The sequence below is a fragment of the Nesoenas mayeri genome (genome assembly GCF_963082525.1).
Source record: "Nesoenas mayeri genome assembly, chromosome: 6".
NCBI classification, from domain to species: Eukaryota; Metazoa; Chordata; class Aves; order Columbiformes; family Columbidae; genus Nesoenas; species Nesoenas mayeri.
In genome coordinates, this window is record NC_137545.1 from 22809452 (window position 1) to 22828456 (window position 19005).

Consider the following 19005-nt stretch of genomic DNA (forward strand, 5'->3'; position numbering starts at 1 on the left):
GGCAGCAGGCAGCAGAAGTAAAACTCTTCAAGCACAAACTATGAACTAAGTCTTCAGATTCCATTAATTTGACACAAGGGAGGAAAAAAAACCTAAAGATATTTCGTTATGGAACTACCTACAAACTAGGTCAAGATTAGTATTTTCATTTGCAGTTAAACTCAACGCTTCAACATTGAAAAGTGAATTTTTTAGCCAACTATGTTTTCTCCTGAAAAACTCCTTTTCTGAAAAGGAAACAAGTCATGACTGAAAGAAAGCATATGTTCAATTGCTGAGAACAGAAACCGCATGGAGTAATAGAGAAATTAGCTGCTTCTTTTAAAACTCAGTGTATAAACTCTAGGTATAAAATCCAAATTCTTTAAAAGCTGGGGGATTTAGTTGCTAGGTTTGTTGTAAGGATACACAGCCTTCAAGTAAGTTGTGTGTGGATTCTTCAATATCATAAATGCAAGATATATCCCACTTTTATTTATCAGTTGTCAGCTAATTAAGCAACTTGGTGTCTAATCTGAGCATTTACTAGGAGTGGGAAAATACTATGTGTTAGTAATAAGAGCAATTTTAAACAACATGCAAAATGACAGTAACACTCTTAAGCAAGACCTATGTGAATTTAATAATAAAATTTGTATCAATTATCTCACAGATCAACCTTCATTCTACCTTATTAAGTTTCAAGATCACAACTGCTGGTTCTAATTCAGTCAGTTATCATTATTATATTAAGAAAAAAAGAAAAATAACTTCAGTAATAACAAGTTAACCATTCACCTTCCTTTGGCTGAGTCATAACAGGTGTTTGTGTCTCCTTCGTATAGGTAACAATTTCTCGAGGAGGAAAGTCAACTTGAGTAATTTTAGCCATTCCAAGTTTAACAGGTCCACGTCTAAATAAAATTAATAGAGAAATCAGAAAAAAATATTTAACTTTATGAATTACATCACATTTTGCCTAGAATAATACCCAAGCCATCATGTCACAGCACTGCTTAGTCAAACCCAGTAGAAACTTAACTGTGAAGAAGTCACATGATTATGACTAATATAATATTTTAATTACTGTTTAAAGTCAGCAGCTATTTATATATCTGCAACAAAAAATATGTGCAAATATATATACGAACTATAGGATACAATTTGAAAGTTTTGTTCTGTGTGGTTGACTTGGGTACTGTTATATAGATGACATCCCTGTTTTCAGTGGAAAAGATCTGCTCGCACGAGTCATGTTTGTACAGCAATGGTTCTAGGAATTTAAAGCTTAAAAACCAGCTTAGTGATTCTGAAGGAAAAAGCATTTTCTAGTCCCTTTAACTTTGCTGCCCTTTTTTGTCTACCTCTAAGATACTATTTAGAATGCAGAATTGGAAGTCTAATCTGAAACTCACACGCTGACAAATTATTGATCCATAATACATTGCTCCAGAATACGATACTGAAAAATCTCTGAGTGTTCTAACTTGAGCTTATGGGAGATCCCATAAATGCAGATATACCCAGTATCAAACTACAATGCATAATATACTTCCAAAGACCACAAAACATTGCAACTTCCTATAAAAGCTAATTTCAGTATGTATTGTAGGAATACTGCAATGATCCAACAACAATTCACCTGTATCAAATTTAGTTTTTTATCTACCCCTTTCTTAAGATAAAAGCAAAAGAAAGAGTAAACCCTTTTGAAAGGTCTGGGTGGGCAGAATCATAATTCTTTTAACACAATATGGGTTTTAGTTAATACTTATAATGACCTACAGCTTTTATAAACATATTTATAAGAAAAGATTGGAGTCACTGTTTTTAAATACAGTTATTCTAAGATCTTTATTTTAAAGAATTGACTTAAGTTTACATTTGCCAACAGCTCAAGGAACAACATGAATAAGTTTTGCTATTAGAAATTAGCATCTTATATATATTAATATAAATTTTTTCCACTGCAAGCAAACTGCACTAAGTCTAGAGACAGTGAATTCCTGTTTCAGAACAGTCTCCTAATAATAACTTGAAGTCTTAAAGAAACAATAAGCTCTTATACTTATTATCCATAAGTACACAAAAGAGGGAATATAAGAAATCTATGCAATACCCCAGATCGGAATCAGAGTGGAGCTGAAGAACTGATGGATCAGTATCCCAATGCAGCGTCCTGACACCCCAGGTTGAACAATCATGCAGCATTAGCAAAAAAGGCCAGAGATTAGTGAAGCAAATACACACTATGAAATGCTAGAGTTACAGTAAGCTTATAGTTATTTCATTGTTCACAAGAAACAAAGCAATGTAACATCAGGTAAGGGAAATTCAGCAAACATTCAGTGCAATAATACATGCAGTAAATACAAAAGTTAAAAAGCAAACACAGAATTCAGAGCTATTAGAAAGAATTAAGTTACTTTAAAGGTTGAAAGTTAAAGATCTGCAAACAAATGTAGCCTTTATGAGAGGCAAATAAAAATATCTAAAATACTGACAAGAACCATTAAAAATCCCTTTTAAAATCTGTTTGGATTTGTTCATGTCATATGAAGACAGATTTGTTAACGTAATGCAATCTTGCCCAGAGCAGTAAATACGTGGAGGAAACTGTCATACTGGTAAAGGAAATGAGTCAACACATAATCCTGTTGGTAGCGGGGCAAAAACACATTTCCACTGGGATAGAGAACTGCTAGAGTTTCCCAGATGTGACATTGCAGTAATTATGGGTTAAGCACTGCCTTGGGCTTGTGTGTGTCATCTGATTTGGAGCCAACTCCATTTAAGATATGTAAATCTCTTAGAAATAGTGGGCTTTATATTAATAGCACATTTCAAAGTCACGTGGAATAATGAACAGAATAAATCCATTTCAAGTCACTTTTGTATCAGAAGAAATATGAAGGGGGAAATAAATCTTCCCGCTCCCTTCATTTTTAGCCTTCATCCCCTCTCCATGAATTTTCCTTTAGCCTACTGCCTGCTATCAGGTTTAGGCAGAATTTTAAAACAAGCTTTTAAGAGATTAACAGATGAACACACATGTTTTTTCTGAAGTTCTTAGATGTTATTATATATACATTTTTTAAATTATGTTTTGTGATAAATTAAAAAATTAAAAACTATGTAATGTTTTACTATGGTAAGTCAATAAAAGGTAATTTTCCATTTCCATCCCATATATGGTAATGTTCTTATAAACCAGGTGCAGAATTCTTAAAGGTAAATTTGATCTCAAAAATGAACAGACAATCCTGTAACACCCAAATATGGGTGTGTCATACACTTGTTCTTGTACTAAGTAGACATTAGAATAATAATTAATTATAGTTTAATTAAGAACTACAAATACAAAGTCTTGATATTCAGCCCATCTCTCTACATAACTGCTGTTGCATCCACAGCAATAGCTTAACACTGAAATCTTTAAGACATTTCCCTATCTTTTGTGCATCAGAAGACACATCATTTTACCATAAGCTACTTTCAGTATACTTATACTCTTCTATTTTTCTTGACCAAATAGATTTAAGCTTGGAGTTTAATTTGGTGCCTGGGACTTCAGGGTGAAGATTGTTCATGTGTTGTTCAGGCATGCATTTTTTTTTAAAAAAAAAAGGCAAAACCAAACCACCATCCCCAACATTCATGTGGCTCTGCAAAGGATGACTTATCTACAGATCCAAATGCTGCATTATCACAATACTTATCAAACATTTTCTCAACTTTTTCAATCCTACTTGAGAGGAACTTGGGGAAAAGGCTACAAATTTAAGTCTCTAATTTTTGTCCCTGCTTAAGACCTCGCCCTTCCTAAAGTTACTTTCCTGCTCTCAAAGCATTCTTTTGACTTTCAACAGTTGCTTAGTGGTACCAGGGACAGTCTGCCTTTTAAAGTAGTTCACGTCAACAAGCAGTACAGGATATGCAGTTAAATCTCATATATATTATTTTAAAATAAAGATAACATTCTGAGATAAAGTTCACCTATTAAATGTGTATCAAAATGATGTAAAATACTGTTCCTGTTGCTTTCCATATATGTGTCATGCCTTAAGTTAAATCTGTTTATCTAAAGCTTCAGTGAACTGAAGTTCTGATTCTTCCACATACTTCTATTCTTCCACAACTTCTCTGTATCCAGGCATATTCCTAATGCTTCCTATACCTCTAAAAATATTTTCTGCATTTGAACTAATTCGATGAGGTATCCAATTAACCTAAAAGTAAGCAACTGTATTAATTTGCAGTCTTGAGTTTGTACTCTTAACTGAGGAAAAGAGAGAACAGTATCAAACAGGGAACCAAAACTCTTTACTGATGAAAATAAAGCAAAACAGATGGAAGTAACAGCAGGAACACAGTCTGAACACTGCTCTACTAATTACTAAAGTCAAGTCACTGGCAAGGTTCAGCATCATAGAAAAGACCCAATTAACAAAAGATATTATCTTTGTAAAATATAGTTGCAGCACAACTAGAGAACAAATGGCAACAGACCAAAATAAATAGGAACTGAAATAATACACTAATATGAAAGGGTTTGTTTTAAGATTATCAAGCATAGTGGAACAACTTGGGCTTTCTAACACACCTCCTATTGATACAAAAGTCACCTGTGAAATGCCAGGTATAACACTAAGGGTTATCACACAGTTCAGCTTTTCCCATTAACTTTCAGGTTCATGTGCATGTGTACATTAGGAACGTTGTACAAACTTGTGCTAATAGACCAGGACACAGACATCTGTTCTCCGGGGGAGGGGAAGAATGTTATCTGCTGGTCAGAGAACAAGCAACAAGACTAAATGTGATTCTATGCAACCTTCAATTTAGCTACATATTCATACCTCTACACCTTCAAGACCACAATCTTTTTATGCTTTCATATCTAGGAAATCATCAAGAAAGAATTAGTTTTAAATGTGTGAAGCTATAGAGGCTTAGGATATGAGTTTTCTCAAGCTTCACAAGAAAATCAATGCATACAACTGTATGTTACTACGTCCAAAGAACATACAATCAGAGAGTACAGTACACCTATCAGGTGGAGATAAATCCAGTACACAACGCAGTGTTCAATTACCGATAGTGTTTCATACTGAATTTAAATTACATATGAATATTTTTTTAAATGTCATGAACAAATAATTCTTGTTTTTTCTTCTAGACAGTGAATTTAAATATAAAATTACAATTTAATAAGCAATAATCACTGATTTCAAATAATTGAAAATCTGCTTGTTACTCAGTTAAGGAACAATTATATTGGTTCTTTATTAATATGACAAGTGAACTTCAGTTGCATACTGAATAAGACATGCAGAAGATCACAGCTCAGCACTGTTAAAAAAAAAAGCCTGGGTTCATATCTGCTGCATGATGTATTCTCTCTGCTTTAGGTTAATGGTTGCTATTTAGAAATAGGCATATTGTAACCTTTATTCAGGTCACTAAAATCTGACTATGTTCAGATTAAGATTGTATATTGTTATGCATCCATAATCCAGACACATACAAGATGTTACTGCAGTCTTTTAAAAAGATGTTTCAAAGTGGTATAAGTATTCACTCTCTCTAACACAAATACTCATATGAGCACAAGAGTAACTGATGATAACTGCTTTAGTTACTGCACTAAAACTAAACCTCATTCACAATGCATACTCAGTAAATTAAGTACATGAACTTAATTTGCTGAGAAAATATAAGTTACCAAAATTAATTAGGCAAATAGTGCTCTTATTTGCAGACTGTGCATGGGAAACAGTAGCTATAACCTTTGGAAGTAGTATTTCCAACCTCATCACGCATATATCACCACTTCAAATTCCTAGTTTAACAGAAATGTTTATCTGACTCTCTTTAGAGCAGCATTTCTCAAACAGTCATGCACAAAAAAAAGGTCAAATTGATGTGGCAAGTACTGGAACTGAAAAAAAAAAAAAAAAAGCTGTGGCTTTACTAAGATTGTACTAAGATGGTGCTGTTTGCTATGTTTTGGCCAAATGAGAGAGATTGTGAGTGGCATAGTTGTACTAAAGGGATGGCTGTAAAGTGAAATAATGAGAAATACTGTTCTGAGTAGGAAGAGAGAAGGAAAAAAAAAAAAAAAAAAATCAGAAGAAAGGTGAAGTTTGTAGACAGTATATTTTATTAGACCAACTAAACTAGATAGAATAGAGGAAAAAAGGAAATAGCCAACTATCCATATACAGCCTCCCTTAGAAAAAGCTGAGAAGACCCCAGAAGTTGGAGTTTGCCAGTTTTCTATTGTTCTGAGACAATCATGCTTACAAGAACATTACCACAAGACATTCACATTCATTTTACTTTAAACTTGCACGTTTAAACAACTCCAGGTTAATGCTGGAAATTTCAAATCTGGAAGAGTAGTTGCATTTCAAATTTTAAAGTAAAGTACTTCTTTATAAAACAGTCACTGTTCACAGTTTCACTAACACTGTAGCCTCATACTACTATGTTATAATCCAGTAATTAACCTTGATTTCTTCTAAAGCTTAATTATTCAGAATGTGAGTATTAAGCAAAGGAATATGACATACCTAGATCCAACAGCGCCATCACCAGAGTCCTGGCTTCCAGCCTCACTTGGCGTACTCACAGATTTGGAAGACGGAGAGGTAGGAGGAGGGACTAAATAGTGAAACAGACAGGTATCCGCTGTTACTACTCGCAGAGGTTGCACAGCTTAGGATGTTTTCAAATTAATTTAACATGAAGTATTAAAAAAAAAAGTGATGGCAAACAAAAAATACATGAATGAAAATGAACAGTAGAAAGAGAGGGGAAAAGACAATGTTAACAATTCATGCTGGACTTTCATGCAATTGTTTGGCATTTATGCATCTGGAGCATACAAAAAGGCATGGAGGGAAAGACATTTGAGAGAAAATGAATTGAAAATATATTTTTAAATTGAACTTCTGACAAATGATGGCATCAATTTTCAAAGGGTAACTTCCACTAAATTACGTTGCTTAAACATAAAAGGAAAATAGCTGTTAATATAGCTTTGACAACAGTTTTTCCTTAAAAATTAGACTTTGAATGTATATATCTGGTGATCTTGTTTCAAAATATATAATCACTGAAGCATGGACCAAAAAAAAGTGGCTTCGTCATACAGCATATTCTAGTTTGAATCAAATCAACATAAAACCTGCGCACTACAACAGTTTTTAGTGTTGGATTTTGGGTGATTTTCATGCTTTCTTTTTATTTGACAAACAGTCTAGTAACGTTATAATGGAACTTTTTCTTACAAGTCAGTTAATTTTCAGATGAAGATTGCAATTACCATTTCAAAAGCAACATGTTTTTGGAACTGACACATAATAGTGAATGATATCATGCAATCTGATACAAACACAAAGCTATTTTGATACTTCTTTCAACTTTCATTTTTAAATAGTGAAACTCATTATTTAATGAAACTTAACTTTATGCTTAAGAATCAAGGTGTGTATTGAAGGTCTTTACATGTATCATGTTTCAGCAATATGCAAAACATTCACAGAACATATTCACTCCTTAGCAACCCTTAGAAAGGACCTTTAATCAACTGAACACAAGTTATATATGTAAATTGGTATCCACTCCATCAGGGGTCAGGCAAGCGAGAATTCTAAATTTAGGTTTGCACCATTTCTAAAGAATTTGCTGAAATGACAAGTATATCGTGAATTGTGAAGAATGCTTCTGTCCCATCCCATCCCAAATCAGACACATCACTCTGGCTGACAAAAATTCTACCCTAAATTTACAAAACCAGAGTGAATACTTCAATTTATTAAAAATTCATCCCTTCTACAGGAGAGACTTAGGTAAAAGTCTACAGTTATACTTCATAAACTCATACACACACTTAGACTTTCTACTAAATATGGGTACACTTATATAAATATGAATATATAAATATATATTTTTCAACTCATTGCCATCTACTGAATAATTTCCACTAACAGAAATGCTCGTAGGCCTTAATATTCCTATATTATTGTTGTACGTTATCAGAAATTATGACATTTTAATGTCACCCTTTCTTAATCAAAAAGGTGACATTAGAAGCATATCTTGTTATCATGTACACAAGTCAGTCAGCTCTATCTAGCAGTAGGCATGGCCAAAAGAATCCAGAAGCTTAGGTCTGATGCTACAGTGCCCTCGTGTGGGACACAACATTTTCAATAAAGTCCTCCCGTTAGTGCAGTGAAACCTAAAGGCCATGAAAACATGAAACAAAATTCCACCAACAGGGGGTTCAACTATAATACCTTCTTGAAATTTACTTCGTTCACTAACTTCTGGCTTCTTATATAACAAGGATGGTAGATACCAAAAGCATACTTCTGTAAGAGAGCTACCTCCCTCTGGCAGTTAACAGGACAGTAATTCCTTTAAGCATTTTTAATACACGTTTTCTATGACAGAATCTAATCTCAAGCTATCCACCATTAGGTTGTAAAAGATGCAGAAAAGAAATAAGCCAACTCTGTACAAAATCATCAGAATTAAAATTTGGCGTTATGAAAAAGAGAGAAAAAATATAGAAGAATAATGAGCAGGGAAAATAGGGAAAAAAAAAAAACAAAGAACAGCAAATACATGATATTTGTCTATTTTAAGTAAATACTCAAAATAATTCACTAAGTGTAAAACATATATTTTACAAAATAGAACTAATAATGTGTAATGAAGCACATCACTTGACATTTATAACAGAGATCATGCAGGACAAAACAGTAAAAAACCATACATATATACCCCAAACATAGTGGCCAGAGAATTTTCATGTTATTTATATAAACCATACAATCCTAACAAAAAACAAACAAAAAACACTACCACCACAAAACTCCCCAAAAGATGTACCCCCAAATAAAACGACACAAAAAAGCCAAACAAAAAAACCCAACCAAACAGAAAAAACACACCACCACAAACCAACCAACCAACCCCAAACTTTTATCTCAAATGAATATTAACATCCCTACCAACAGGTGACTCAGGTGTCAGCCCCATGCTCTGAAGTAATGCTTCAGCTTCTCTTCTCTTCTTTTCAAGATCAGATTCTTCTTGTACAGGAAGAACTTCTTTCTTCTGATCAGTCTAAAAAATAATCCAATAATTAAGCTATAGCATTCAACAGGTATTAAAAACTCTTTCATTTAGTTTGAGATCTCATAGAATCCTTTAAGCTACTGACACCTAGTATCACATAGATTAGATATTTGACTTTATAGAAAGGACCATCAGAAATACTAAAGTAAAAACCAGAAAGGAATCACAAAATCTTGTAGCTTTGGTACTGTCTTTACAAGATACACATAACATTCAAAAAATGTCTTCTTGTTTGCCAAAGTAACTGACCGTAAGATCAAGAATACCTTTTTTTTTATACTAATGCTAACCACTGTGAAAGTGAAAGACTAGAGGGTAAAAAAGTATTATGTACCTGTGAATAAAAGTATTTTAAGGACACAGTCATATTGTTCCAATTTTGAAGAGTTAATAATCATATCAAAGAAAACACTATAGGGTTAGAATGACAGTAAGAGACATCCCTCTTTGGTCAAAAAAGCATTAGGACACTTGGCTAGACAGAGCACATGTTAAAGTATGTAGCAATTAAGAAAAAATGTGTAAGATGTAAAAGTGGTGATTGTCTATGTGTGCATTTTAAGCTCTTTTTAAAACAAAAAGATTGACAAAGCTGTTCAGTGAGACAGATTTCTTTTGGACCTTGGGTTTCACCAAAAAAATATTCTTAAAAAACTTAGCAGTAACTTCAAATTTACAGGGCCTTTAAGTAGTTTTCTTTAAGTTGTATTATTACCCACTAGATTTCAAGAAAAAAAACAAAACAAAAATTACACCCCTATTCCCACCATTCAGAAATAATGTAAGCTCTGTTGTGCAAGATGCTCAACACTCTGTATCTTTCCACACTCACTTAGCTACTCATTCAGTTACAGAAATACAATTCATAGTTAAAGGTGTTCACAACTCAGTCATTGGCAAGTGAATATTTTTGTAAATTGAAATTGGTTATATAAGTCTTTAATGGAAGCAGCAAGATCTAGACTAAGCTATTCTACCCCTATGCCATTATTAAAGTCTAGTTGCTCCTGACATGACTACACATCATGCTTCTAATCTGCTGCACATTTCCTTTTAAAAAAGCAGATATTCAACTGATTAAGATAATGCATCACATGTGGAATCTCAGATACAGGCCATACATCGTTACAAGATCATCAGAACACAATTTGACATATTTATTTCTCTTTGTTCAAATAATGTAGCTGTCAGCTGCCCAGTATTCAGTCATATGCTAATTTATAACACATATAAGATAATCACCAAAATACAGAGAAGTCTTGAAAAAGTACCACAGAAAACCAAAACATTCCATGAAAAGTTTCATCTATGAGGTATAATCTGCATTCAGGAGAAACATTAATATGTCACTGATTGTCACATACGTTAGCAGAGAGAAATCCAGAAGACTGTTAACAAGCCAAGTCTAACACACAGTAACATATACATCCTGAGTGTTGTTCCAACTTTGAAATTCAGGCTAAAGATCAAAGAGCAGACAAATGTAGCACATTGTACAATAATAATACTGACAAAACTCTTACGGACATCCTTGGAACTGCACTTCAGAAATGAGTTATTTAACTAACACCATCACAATGCGTTAGGCAGATCCTTTGTGCAATACGTCACAGTCAGTTGATTAATTATGTCCTGTGCACACAAGCAGCTTTAGAAATGCAAATTTTATGCATGTGTAGGGTTGTTTTTTTTTTTTAATCAAAATCTAACTTAGCATATGGTTAAATCTAGAGAAAACAGTAGGTATTTGTTTTTATGAGAAAACAAAAATGCTATATTTGCATAAACAACCGACCATTAAACAAACACTCCCTGAAAAACATGTAGCAAATGACTAAGTGAACATACCTTCAAATTTTGGGCACGTTACATATGCAAACTGTCACATTTCAAAGAGAAAATTATTTCTTACTTCTTTTTTCTTTCTTTCTTCCTCCTTTCTTTTCTTCTCCTCTCTGATTTGAGCTAATCGTTGCTTCTTGCGCTCCAACTCCGCCTTCAGTTCACTTTTGTCAGACATGGCTGAAACACTGACCAACACAAATCATATCACTTTTTAGTTCGGGGTTTTGTTTTGGTCTTTTTAAGATAGGAGCTTTCCTTTAAACACGCAATGATTAAAGGAAATATACTAGTTTACTACAACCAAAACTTTGAAAAGCCTTAAAATATTAAAAAAAAATAAAAATCACATTCCTATTTCCACATTTCTTTCATTTAATGCATTCTCAATACTAAAGCAACTGATTTTTAACAGGCAGAACTATGATGTGGTGGCAGCATCCATTCCTAAGGTAGTTCTGGCACTGTTTGAAGGAACTGCTTTGAAAGAAACGTTAAGGCCCAAAGATGGGGCCATCTGATCTTGCCATATAATTCTATACAGCTACAGAGCCAACTACGAAACTGAAAGCAACAACATTATCAACACAATACCCTGTACTTTTCACTTCAACAATTTAAATAGCAATATGTAAGCATATATCCCTCTATATACAGTTGTATTAAAATAATATATTTATTTAAATAATATAGACATAAAACCAGATTTATTAAAAGATTTAGTAGGATTACTATAAATTGCAAGGAAAAGTAAGTACAAATGCAATGGACAAAAAAAAAAACAACTGTAAAATATGTCCGTTACCAATTTTCCCCAAAAATTCTACAAAAAGTTATGCTACTTAATTAACTTAATTAAATGCAGATAATAAGGTCAGGAATAAACAAAAGGTGAAAAAATAACTTCAGATCTTAAGAAATATTTAGAACACAGATATGAAAAACTTTGTGAATGGACTGAGTGAATAAAAGCTTAATTTTACTGTTTGTAAGCAAATCCAAGTCAGTAAAGCAAGTGCAGAAGTGGTTCTACAACAGAAAATAGATATATAAATACGCTAAGCTTGATAACAAAAATACCGATTAAGCATTAGTAATATAATATTAACTAATCCTAAATTAAGTATACCTGCAAGTGTCTGCATAGCACATCTAAGCACAGAAAAGAATGCAAAATGACACAAGCCTCATACATCTTCCCCAGCATACTTAGTAGTATGTATATTGGGACAAATGTATGTGTTCCACCATGTTGTCTGCAAACATTTAAGTGCTCACAAATAAATAAACCCCCTATTGTCAGCATTTTCAAGTGGCATTCCCGTGTCGCTTTGTAACAGCTCTGGGAAGCCGCGTTGCCACCACAGCACGGACTCCCGCCCCCATCCGCTTTCCTGAGACCGAGCCGGGAGCGCAGGGCGGCGCAGCCCGAGCCCGCCCGCTCCGCCGGCAGGTGACAGCGACACGAACCAGCTGGCGCCAGGAGCCCGCGCCCCACCCCGATCCCCCCGGGCCTACCGGGGCGGGAGCCGGGCAGCGCACACCCGCCCTGACAAGACCCTGCCGCACCCTACAGCCCGGGAGGAGGCGGCACCACCGAACACCGGGCCCGCCCGTACCCTCTCCCACTTATTGAGGGCCGAGCCCCGGCGCGGGCTGCCCCCGGTCCCACCCTGCTGCCGCGCCCCTCACTCGACAGGGCGAGGCCGAAAGAAGGAGGGTCCCCACCCGAAGGCAGCGGTGCGGAGCCGGGAGAAGCAGCGGCCCTGGGGGCGGCTCTGTCGCCGCGGGACCCCGCGCACCTGTCAGCGGGAACTCCTGCTGCTCCAACCGCCCCTCGGCCACCGCGCGCCGCTTCCGCCGCTTCACAAAGGCGCCGGCAGCTGACAGGCAGCGGACTACGGCGGGCGCTGAGGCTCAAACCAGCTCTGAAGGCGTTGCGGGATGCGCAGGAACTTCCAGGAACTGCGGAAGGACACGGAGGCCCGTAAGGGAGCGCAGTGAGCTCAGACACTCGCTCGCGCCGCCAAGGGGAGCGGTCTCAAGAGAATTCTCGCGGAGAACGGGGGCGAAGCGGCGGGGGACGGGATGCCTCCAGAGCCCTGACAGCGAACCCCGCCTGTGCAGCGCCGGTGAATCAGCGTTGAGAACAACGATGCCCAGCATGCAACGCGCCCCGCTAGGTGGGCCTCGTCCTCAGCGCCCAACGGAGTGAGTGGGGCGCGGCCGCGTGTTGCATGATGGGAGCTGTAGTCTTTTCGGAGGCCGCACATCGGCGGCGACCAGTGGCCGCGGGGTCTGGGAAGCGAGCGCCGCCGCGTGCCAGGCTGCGAGCGGCTCCGCGCGCATGCGCGTTGCGCCGTGATTAGCTGGAAGGGGCCGTTGAGCGGCTCGCGCGGCGGGAGCGCGCGGACAGGGAGTGGGGCGGTGTCTCGCGGCGTCGCCTCACGGGGACCTGGCCGCGCCTCGCACCTCGCGGGGGCCATGAGGAGAGGGGGCCCTTCGCTCCCTGCCCCGCTTCGGCTTCCCGGGAGGGAACACCCGCGCTGGCCATCGCCGTAGCCGCATCAGCCCGATGGTGGACACTGACTGAACTGTGTGATTTTAACCGTAGGCGAGGCAGGCTGGTAGCCTTAATCACCTCAGTGGCCTAAAGATAAAATCTATAAAAGCCTGATTTGCTGTCAGTGTCAGGCCAGGGACAAAGTTACCCACATTGAATGTGCTCTGAGTGGATGTCAGCAAGCAGGGTTCAGCTGCCGATCGATAGGCCTCGTGCATTAGCAGACCGCGGCGCTGGGAGGGTAAAGCTGTGCCAAACTCCAACTGCAGCAGATGAGCCCCTGGGGAATGGAGTTACACTGTGTGCTGATACAAGTACCAAATGTAATAAGTGACTTTGCTGTTCCCCAGTTCCCTAAATTAACAAGTATGTTGCCATTTGTATCCTGTGGAAACATACATCAAACTTTTCTGCCTTTTTTTCCGAGCTGAGACTACTGGCTACTGTGTCAATGAAGTGCTTGATTCCTCAGGCTGCTGTTCTTCCAAAAACTGTTCACCAAAGCACTATTAATATGGACAACTAAACTAGTTCAAGTGGAGCATATTCACAGCATCATGAAATAAAGCTTTTAGCGGCAATAACTATTGGCTCCAGAGAGGATGAGATTTTCTGCTATTACAAATTGGAATAAATTATTTAAAATCACTGGATCTGCAAACATTTCTGCCTGGTGAGTATACCTTCTGAACTCCTGTTGATAAGTACTGGAAAAAGATTGCATTTTCAGTCAAGATCTGTGAGGGTGCCGTCCTCTTCTGTATCATAAACTGAACAGGTTGGTTGGTACTTCAATGGGTAACTCCCAGGAGAACTTCAATTGCTGCAGAAGTCAGTGTTGATTATTTACTCCTCTGCAATCTTCCATGTGAGTCAGGGTTCATACTATACCCTAAGAAAAATTAGAAAAACCATCTGTTGTCTAGATGGCTTCTGATCATTGTATAACCCCAAAGCATTTTGTAAGAGCGTGGGTGTTACCTTTCAGAGAAATGATAAGTGAAACTGTCAAAGAAAATCGTATGATGTGCAAGAGAGGGGGTTGCATTTTTCTTCCGAGATGGAAATATGAAGATGATAGTAATGAACTTCCAACAACAGCTGTCATCTTAGAATTTATTTGCCTGAATTTTCTAATATCATTTACAATAGTGTGTAATGTGTGTACCTCGGAACAGGAATGTGTGGTTTATTTCTTATTTTACATATGCTTTTTGCTTGGCCATAAAATATTAATTTGTATTTGAAGCTTTCCAGTAATATTTTTCAAATTCCCATTTAAAATTATGGATGTAGGAGCCAGATATTTCACATTTGTATTCAATTTAGCCAATTGATTTTTGGTAATTGATCTTCAATGTTTAAGTGTATTTCTTGGTCCTGAACCTACATACGCCTGCTGAAGGTCATGTTATTTTTTAGATTAGTCCTTCAATTTAGAACCAAGAAACTACAATAGCTAATTTTTGCAGCACTAACATCCCCCTTTTCCTTTGTAAATGATAGCTATAGATTTCAAGTAGTTCTATCTGGGTCAGTTTAGCAGTGACACAAACAGTGACAGAACGCTAACTCTATACAAATAAATTTGTGGTTTTTTTTTTAGCACTCACTGATTTCACAGGTAATAGCAGTTTAAATAATTTGATGTATTTTTCGTCGGTTGGAAGGCTCTTGAGGTATATGGTGGGAGCACAGGTTAGAGAAAACATACTAGTTGTAGATGTTTACAAGTGAGTATTTCTTCTTGCCTCAGCTTCCTGGTGTCAGCATCTTTTGGTAGAGTAAACCCCAATTTCATAATGGTCTCTAAGAATGTGGAGGAGTTATACTGTGAGCTGGACCTTCTTTGTATGTGGGACCAGGAAAACAGCTTGTAGGCGATTTTACACATCAGTCCTGTGCACTGGGTCTAGGATGAACAGGGCTTTGTTAAGACATGAACATCAGCTTTAACAGCAATTGTATACCCATGTAAACAGGATTTGTGTATTATTGAGGAGTTATTTTAAGACATATAGAGAAATTATAAAGATAAATCAGGTCTTTACTGCAGATGGGCAGGAATCCAGACTAAACAAAGTAAGATATCATTTGATTTAGAAGAGCTTCTGCTCTTCAAGATCGGACTTTGTGCTGCCTGAATCAGAAGAAGGCTCGATAGCAAAGGCTAGCAGGCCCTCACCTTGTTTTGTCACCTCATTGTGCTACTGGAGAACAGCAATTTGCTCTGGATCATGAGCCCAAGGTCTATGCTGGAGAGGGTGGTTCCCTCCTTCCCTCCTCAAGGAAGTGCCACAGCTGCACTGTCCTCTCTAGCAGTATGAAGGACTGGGAAAAGGCAGTCTCTGGCCTACCTTTCTATATTAAGACTCCATTTTAATTTTCTTTTTTTCTCATATTTCAGGAAAATGAAAAGTCCGTATTACAGACTTCTTGGAATTGACATTATCAGCAAGATCTCATCCCATAATATAAAGCTATAACTTTGCTAGTATCTTTTAACAGTCTGTTTTTCCCTTAGAAAATTTGCTGCATTGCTAATGCAGGTTTCTGTCTGTCCTTCTCCCTCCTTTCCTACTCCTGTTAAATGGGCATATTTTTTTTTTCTGTTGTGCCAAAATGAGGTGATGTTGAATGATGAGTCCTTTCTGAGATGGGAACACTTTTGCAATCTGGTAACCTTTGGCACAAAACACATACACTAGTGAATGGTCCAGCACTTAAGAGTGATTCACTACTAAGTATTATAGAAAATAGCTTTACCAGTCGAAAAATTTCAAGGCAAGTTCTCCTTCTTCGATGTGGTCTGTATATGGTACTCTCATTTTTTTCTATTATATGGTTAAGAAGAGAGGAGATAATGAGAGCTTCTTAAGGGAACCTGTAATGCACCAAAACCTGCACTAGGTTTAATGGTTATAAGAGAGAGTATGAAAACTGCCAAGAGATCAGCCAAAAGGAACTATTTTCAGATCTGTTGTATGCTAGGCTGTATTCTACCCGCAGTTTGTGCACCTATCTCCCTTTAACATTTATGGAAGTTTTGTGTATTCATCAAAGGGAGAATACATTTGAATATTTGTTAAGACAACAGATTTCCTTTCGTATATATTATGTTAGCATTGTTGCCCAAAAAAGATAATAGGATAAATAAGGAGAGAGAAAGTGTTCACTTTTTTTCAGGGGCTTTTTAAAACTTTCAATTAGGAATTCAGTTATTTTGCTGTATGTAAGCAAAAGGAGTATCTTATATAATCTCAAGGTATGTTTTAGATTAGAATTAATATGAACAAAGGCATACTAACTCATTCTCATTCTATAAATGTTAAATAATTGCCCATATCGAGTACTTCATAATTATTTACAAATTAAACAAGAGAGCTAAAAAGACTAACTGACAAGACCACAGGGTTAGAATTTAGCATTCCTAGCTTCCACTCTTCTGTTATTACCATAAAATAATATTTATTCTTTTGTAACTGTTAACTGTAACAGTTAACTTCTCATGTTTTCACATTCATTTGAGAATTAGTTGAGTCATAGACTCAGTTCTATTCAGTTAAGACTGGTGCCATGGGGTAATTTTACTGCTGTCAGCCATGTAAGTAAAGATAGAGTTTGTTCCTTTTTTGGAGTCTTTAATAAAATACTTGCTACTGTGTTGGTAGGAGGTCTGAACACATAAACAGCAATTTTTAATGTAAAAGTTTTATCAGAAATCTCCTACTTTTAATCTTAAACAAATCTTTGCTTTTAACATAAGTTGCAAGGCAGTAGATAGTCAGAAATGTATTTATTACTAACAGAACCCAAGCTCCTAGGCCCTATTTATAAAACATCTCATCAGAAAGGAGATGGTGCAGTAAATCTCCTGTGACAATTCCTGCAGCCATCTGGTTCACAGTAAGTACCCTGCTGGAACATATCACAAGTAGCAGGGCAAATGCAGTGAGAAGGGACAACAGAACAGGGAGGTGTTCCTCGTCCCAAACAAATCTAAAGAGACTTGGTCTAAACTGGAAGTAGTCCTTCTCTGGCTGAGTATTTATTATACCAGAGTATGATAGAACTTCATTCTCCTTGTTCACAGAGGTAATGTGCTAACAGTGGTGTTTAACCTTATATCATTTGGAATGGGGGATTTCCTGTGGATCTTGCTACAGTTTCTATGCAAAAAACCCCTATTTTAAAAATCTGGTTGGCTGTCAGTGAAGACTGTTGTAGCTAAACTGTATTTGAGTTTGATTTGGATTTTTGTTGCATTTCAAAAATGTTAAAAAAATCAGTCACTAAGAATCTGCAAAATTTTTTTGTGCTTTCCTATGAAAAAAAAAATTTAAAATTCAAACCACATATAATATACAGTAAACATGATTTGGATAGCTAAACCCGTCTACTTTCTAGTTTAGGACTAACAGTTTCATTTTATATATTCCAAACAAACTAGATTTGCTTTGTTTTATTTATAGATTGGTTTTCTAGACAAACACATCACATTGTCTTAACCTGTGATTTGGTTTGGTTTGTTTTTTTTAATCAGGATAAATTGGATCTTTCTACTTTGAACAAAAATTGACCACTCTAATCTCCTGTTATTCAATCTATCTGACAAATGGTTTGGTTTTCCTGTTAAGTAGTCTGATCTGTGCAAAAGTTTGGTTTTAAAAAAAATACTTTTACCAGAAATCATCTGTTTAGGTTTGAATGGTGCATCAATCAATGCCCTTAATTACATTAGTGCATCTATATTTAGACAGAGAGAAAAAACTGCAAAAGGCCTTCTGTCCTTCTGTAAAGCCTGTAAATGAAATACGTATGTGTGAATTAAGTGTACATCTTTCTCATGACACATGATTTTGAGACTCAAGAAAACCATAAGATGATGACATGCATGCATAATATAATGTTAGAAATGTAAACGACTGCTAATCGGAGTTTTTTAAAGGCTGAGAGAAGTATACAATTTCCTGCAAATAAGGTATATTTTTCTGGTATGTATTGTGTATAAGTGAATACCCTGCTGCTGGGAAATTTTTATCCAGTAAACATTTTTAACCATAGGCCTCATCACAGGTCTTGAACACTCTCTGTTCAATTTTCTGTGTAGTCAAATCTGTCATTTCTGTCAGAAAAAGTTGTATAAGATTGGAAGCCGTTTGTCTCAGAGAAAGCGGTTTCTGTTTTTGTTTTGTTAAATTTTCTACTGGAATCTCTTCTATCTGGATAGTTTTAGTGAGAGAGTGGACAACTATTATATGTTCAAGTACAATGATTCTGCTAAAGCAGGTTGGACTAAATCTCTGGATGCCCTTTCCAAGTCTGTGTCTCTATGGTGCTGTGAGTACAGAAAGAAAAAAACCCAACTGATTTAATTATTCTCATGCAAGACCTTATTGTGAAACAGCAATCTGGAATCTTATTCAGCTTTAGTAGTTTACAATCAAACTCTGCTTTTCTGCAAAAAA

General features: G+C 36.7%; 1 protein-coding gene across 3 annotated transcripts in view; it reads right to left on the bottom strand.

Moving 5' to 3' along the window:
* DYNC1I2 (dynein cytoplasmic 1 intermediate chain 2) overlaps window positions 1–13101 on the bottom strand; it is a 28633-nt gene extending 15532 nt beyond the window's left edge. The window contains exons 1-6 of one of the 3 annotated variants that reach the window (XM_080347241.1): window positions 12777–13101; window positions 11045–11162; window positions 9006–9120; window positions 6555–6645; window positions 2099–2158; window positions 778–893 (exon numbers count right to left, since the gene is read on the bottom strand). In XM_080347241.1, coding sequence (XP_080203367.1) covers window positions 778–893; window positions 2099–2158; window positions 6555–6645; window positions 9006–9120; window positions 11045–11152 — 490 coding nt within the window. In that variant the 5' untranslated portion in view covers window positions 11153–11162; window positions 12777–13101. Of the gene's footprint in view, window positions 1–777; window positions 894–2098; window positions 2159–6554; window positions 6646–9005; window positions 9121–10980; window positions 11163–12776 lie in introns of those variants that run through there. The other 2 variants (XM_080347242.1, XM_080347243.1) reach the window with 2 other exon arrangements.
* Window positions 13102–19005: the final 5904 nt, after the last annotated feature.